This window comes from Otolemur garnettii, unplaced genomic scaffold, assembly GCF_000181295.1.
Source record: "Otolemur garnettii isolate 467f Iridium unplaced genomic scaffold, OtoGar3 scaffold00222, whole genome shotgun sequence".
Classification (NCBI taxonomy): domain Eukaryota; kingdom Metazoa; phylum Chordata; class Mammalia; order Primates; family Galagidae; genus Otolemur; species Otolemur garnettii.
Genome location: NW_003852617.1, coordinates 743,555 through 748,772, shown reverse-complemented (window position 1 = coordinate 748,772; position 5,218 = coordinate 743,555). Strand labels below are relative to the sequence as shown.

General features: G+C 39.4%; 1 protein-coding gene across 1 annotated transcript in view; it reads left to right on the top strand.

Moving 5' to 3' along the window:
- The window catches only part of STAT4 (signal transducer and activator of transcription 4), a 122,896-nt gene that overhangs the window by 78,004 nt on the left and 39,674 nt on the right, over positions 1–5,218 (top strand). The window contains 2 exon segments of the mRNA XM_012812754.2: positions 1,279–1,371; positions 5,032–5,110. Coding sequence (XP_012668208.1) covers positions 1,279–1,371; positions 5,032–5,110 — 172 coding nt within the window.

Genomic DNA, 5,218 nt, shown 5'->3' with positions numbered 1-5,218 from the left:
AGTTTTTGGCTGGGGCTGGGTTTGAACCCACCACCTCCAGCATATGGAGCCAGCGCCCGACTCCTTTGAGCCACAGGTGCTGCCCAACAACTTTATTTTTTAGATAAAGAAACTTTATTTTTTTAACTTTAAAAATGCAGTAAGTTTGAGTACATGTTGTTTGATTCAGTGCTTTTGCAGTAAAAATTAAGATGCTATTACAAATATATGATATTTTCACATATATTTCTAGTCGTCCCTTTTGATAGCCCTTTTATCTCTACTCACTTGTGAGGGTGTTGTTTCCTTAAAATGTCAGGTATCCGTTCTAAGCATTTGTTTAAGTATGCGCTCACTGAAGTTGCTCTGAAGATAATTTGCCAGCACCACCTACTACCATGAAAAGACTGGATTTTTAAATTCCCAGTAGATAGACAAATGATGAAGGCAGAAATGAGTCATAAAGGCTTTCCTAATTTAAAGAACATGATATAGTTGAAGAACACCGGATCAGATCAAAGAGATGGTTCTACTTGAGATTGCTCCTCTGATTTGCTGTGGATTTTAGTTGTCATCGTGTTTCCAGCTATAGCTTCCTGCCCCACTAAACTTCCATTTCTAACTCTCATCTCTGTCTATCCACAGACGTTTATATAGAAGGAACACAGTGTCAGGTTACTAGCGTGACCAAGGAGTGTGCTTGGAAAAGCTGCCTTTCTGCTTCAGGCTGACATTTTTACATTTTCTTTAGTAAACTATGTTCTACAGTCAAAATAAATCTCATCCTGCATTGTCAATGTCCCCAATTCTAAATTTAGGCTTAGTGTAGTTCCACTATACCAATTTTTAAATTACATGTATTGAGTTTTATGGAATATGAAACAATATAGATTGTTATAGAAAATTAGGAACGACATTTTTAAATCATAAAATTTCTGCAGTTTCACTATTCGTAACACACTGACAACGTTTTGGTGTGTGCATTCTTCCGATCTTAAGTATTTGAGCTGCAATATATTTGCAGCCATATATTTGCAAATACATACACAGGCTTATATATATTTATAAATCATGGATATATTATATATGGTATTTTCATAATCTAGCCCTTGAAATTTAACTCTATATTATGTCATAAATATTTTTTCTACAACATGATTTTTTGATGTCTGTGGAGTATTCTCTATCTCACTGATCCAAATTTCAGTTCAAATTATATACTATACACAGGATATATTCCATTCATCATAAACATGTTTTTCAACAAACCAGTGAAATTTCAAGATGTTCTTTTTCCAGGGACCTCTGGAGAAATCCTTACAAAGTTCTTCAGTTTCTGAAAGACAGAGGAATGTAGAGCACAAGGTGGCTGCCATTAAAAACAGCGTGCAGGTGAGTGATGGCCCAGAGGCAACTAGAAAGGCTTGTCCCATCCCCTGCGAGGGACTGTGCACCATTCTGCAGGCCCAGAGATAGTGAGTGCAGAAATCTTAGGGAAGTTTGTTAACAAGATCAATCTCGCACACACTATGTTTATACAAAAGAAAATTTCTTTGTGGGAAGCTTTTTAACTCCAATTTAACCTTTTTTGATAACGGGTTATTCAGGTTATTTCTTCTTTCTTAGTATTTTTTTTTTTTTTTTGAGACAAGTGTCACTTTGTTGCCCTGGGTAGAGTTCTGTGGGATCATCATAGGTTACAGTAAACTTAGACTCTTGGCATCTTCTTTTCATTTCTTTCTTTCTTTTTTTTTTTTGTTAATCAGGCCCAGGGGGGTTCGAACCTGCTGTCCCTGGAGTGCAGGGCCAATGTGCTGTACCCAGCTCTCAAACTCTTGGGCTCAAGCCATCCTCTTGCCTTGGCCTCTTGAGTAGCTGGGACTACCGGTGCCCACCATAATACTTGGCTGATTTTTCTATTTTTAGTAGAGACAGGATCTGACTCTTGTTCAGGCTGGTCTCTGACCTCCTGAGCTCAAGGAATCCACCCACCTCGGCCTCCCAGAGTGCTAGGATTACAGGCGTGAGCCACCATGCCCAGCCTATCTATTTCTTCCTGAATGAGCTTTCAAGAAATGCATTCATTTCATCTGTCTCTATTTGGCGTAAACATATTTGAAATATTCCTTTGTTATCCCCCCTGTAGAACTTGTAGTGATATCACATCTCTCATTTAATATTAGTAAATTTTGTTTTTTTTCTTTTTTCCCTAATCAGTGTGGCTAAAGATTTATCAATTTTATTGATCTAAAGATGTCTTAAATAAGACTAACTTTTCACCTTGTTATATATAAAAAAGAAAGTTAATTTCCTTTCCAGAATTTACATAGCATTCATTTCCTTGCTGTCTACAAAAATAATAATTTCATAAAATTTAACAAATGATAGATACTTAAAGATTAACTTCCCCATAGCATTGTCTGAACAGTAGGCAGAGGCTTTAAATAACCATATTTCTGAGCATTTATTTTGAGACTTTGATTTCATGATCTTCCATAACATGTAAAACATGCATGCAGAAAGTCTCCTCATACTCTGTCGCAAGAAAGAATAGGTTCTCAGATGGACCAAAGACAAAATGCCTTGGCACATCTTGTTCAACCAAGGCCTGTGCTGACTCTGTACGTGTGTAAAGGCAGGAGATGGTTGTTCTACTCTGGTAAGAATACCTAAGCACGTCATTCAAGTGCACAGCTGGGTTTGCAGCCAGCACCAGTTCTTTTTAAACTCCTGAGAAGTGTGATACAGCAAAGGCCCACCTTCTGGAGCCTGGACCACATTTCTCCAGGCTGCACGCTGATCCCCAGTGGCTATGAGTATTGGCTGCCAGTGGCGTCTCTGGAGAACTGTCTCTACAAAGAGCCTTCAGCTGCCTTCAGACAACGACTGAGTGACACAGTGACACAGAGAGGGTGGACAGAAAAGGCCAGACCCTTTCCCTCACATGGCTTAACTCTGTGGTGCAGGTCATGTTCCTGGGTCCTTTATGGAATCCAACTGAAATTAGACCCCAGCAAAAACCACACGTTTGCTTAGCTCCAGCCCCTTCCTGCTCCCTGACCTGTGTGTCCTTTCTCCTGAGAGTGTTCCCTCAATAAATCCCACAAATCTGATTCCTGTCCAGGAAGCCTGGCCTAACGTTTAGACAAAGCAGCACTTTTCAATCAATACATGTCCCGCACTTACGCCAAAGCCTCAGTTTCTCTGTGGTATGGTTGAGAATAGGGCATGCCTGTAAAGATTTCCAGACCTTCTGGAGAACTTTCAAAGGTTATTGCTGGGTGTTGTGATATTTTGCAATTACTGAAGACAGTGCAGTCTGAAAGCCTTTTAATTACTTTAACATTGACCTTGCAGAGGTCTGGCATTGGTTTAACATGCTTCTCATTACAAGGAATCTGCAAGGTGTTGCCTTCTTTCAGATTTTGATGAATTTTGAGATCAAGAGATAGGACCGCGGCATATCTCTGCTTTAAAACGATATTATTTTATTACATTTCCTGATGCCTGTGGGTTCCCTGACTTTTGTCCTATAGACCCTTAACATTAAAGTGAAATGGTACTTTAAACTGGCACTGGGGTGCAGTGAACAGAAAGAAACTTTGAAGCTAGACTAGACTGAATTTGAACTCTAGCTTAAGTATTTATTACTGTATGACAGTGACTTTCAGTTTCTTCTCATGAAAAATGGAAGTAAATTACTTTGCAGATTTCCAACAGGACAGTGCATACATTGGCGCAGCACGGGTTGCTCAGAAATTGGTAGCTGTTACTACTGTGCATGGGAGAGAACGCAAAATATAGTCAATACTGTTACTTTGTTTCTTTCCTGAGGTTTATAAATATAGAAAAGTTATTTTAGAGAACAAGATAACAAACTGGGATAAGAAGAGCAATCACAGCTAATGCTTTTGAAGCGTGTATTTGTATTAAACTGTATTAAGCAGTTTAGCTCAATAACAACTCCACCAGGTAGATACTGTGATCCTTGTTCCCCACCCCACCACCCCATTTTACAGATGAAGAATCTGAAATGCAGAGACATCTATCTGCCCAAGATCGTATAGCTAATAAGTCACAGAGTTGAGAGACTATGTCAGACTCTTAGACTCCAAATTGGATACTTTGCTTAATATAATGTAGCTGACTAAAATTTGGAACTTCTGCAGGAAGAAATTCCAGAAATAGGGGGTAGATGTATGTTTTCTTAGAGAAGACATCTTGGAATAAGTGGGCAGTTGAAAGTTACACTTTCTAACAAGAAAAGGAAGTGTAGTGTGGTTTGAAACCAAGGAAGCAGTGGGTCTGGCTAGGGTGGGGGTCAGGGTCAGACTGCCAGACCTCTCCCAGACACCCCAGTTGGCAGTTATGTGAACTTGGACAAGTAAGTTACTTCACATCTTTAAGTCTCTGCTTCTTCCTCTGCAAAGGTGAGGACAACCCACTTCATGGTGGTTGTGAGGACGAACTGAGGTCATATAAGAAAAGCCTTTAGCCCAGATCTTGACCTTTAATGGCTGTTATGGGTGAGCAGCAAAGTATCACCAGGTTTGGAGAAAAGCAAAGTAAAAATCTCCAAGACAGAAACAAACAAGAGATATAGACAAAACATAGATCTATTTTAAGTAGTAGAAAGAAAAAAAGTATTTAGGCTGAATTATCTTAAACTACAGCATACTTGGAGATTTAAGCAAAACGTGAGAACTGATATATTAATACAGAGTTATACAAAACTACTCAGCCCTGATAAAAGGACAAAAATATCTATAGTCTCCAATAAAAAGAGATTATATAAAAAGCATCATTTGGAACGAATCGAGAAATAAGAGATAAGATGCTGAAAGATGTCCAGTCAAGTAGAAAGAGACGATAGTGGGAAGAGTAGGTTCGAGCTGGTTCTCCCAGCGCTGCCTGCGCACCTGCCGTGGGCATCGGCTCTTCAGAGGTGTGGGCTCACCACCGTCTCCCTGTAGGACAGGGGAGCACCAAACGGTGCGTCTGAAAATACCTAATTGTAACAGCGGAGTAAGTCATGTTTTCTTTTGTGAAAAGATGACAGAACAAGACACCAAATACTTAGAAGACCTGCAAGACGAATTTGACTACAGGTATAAAACAATTCAGACAATGGGTAAGTTTTGATTTCTATATAATTCTATATAGTCCCCACAAGGCAGCAGGCCCAGGGTTTCTTCTTTATGGACAGAACTGGTAAATGCATTTGATCTGCTTTCCTAGG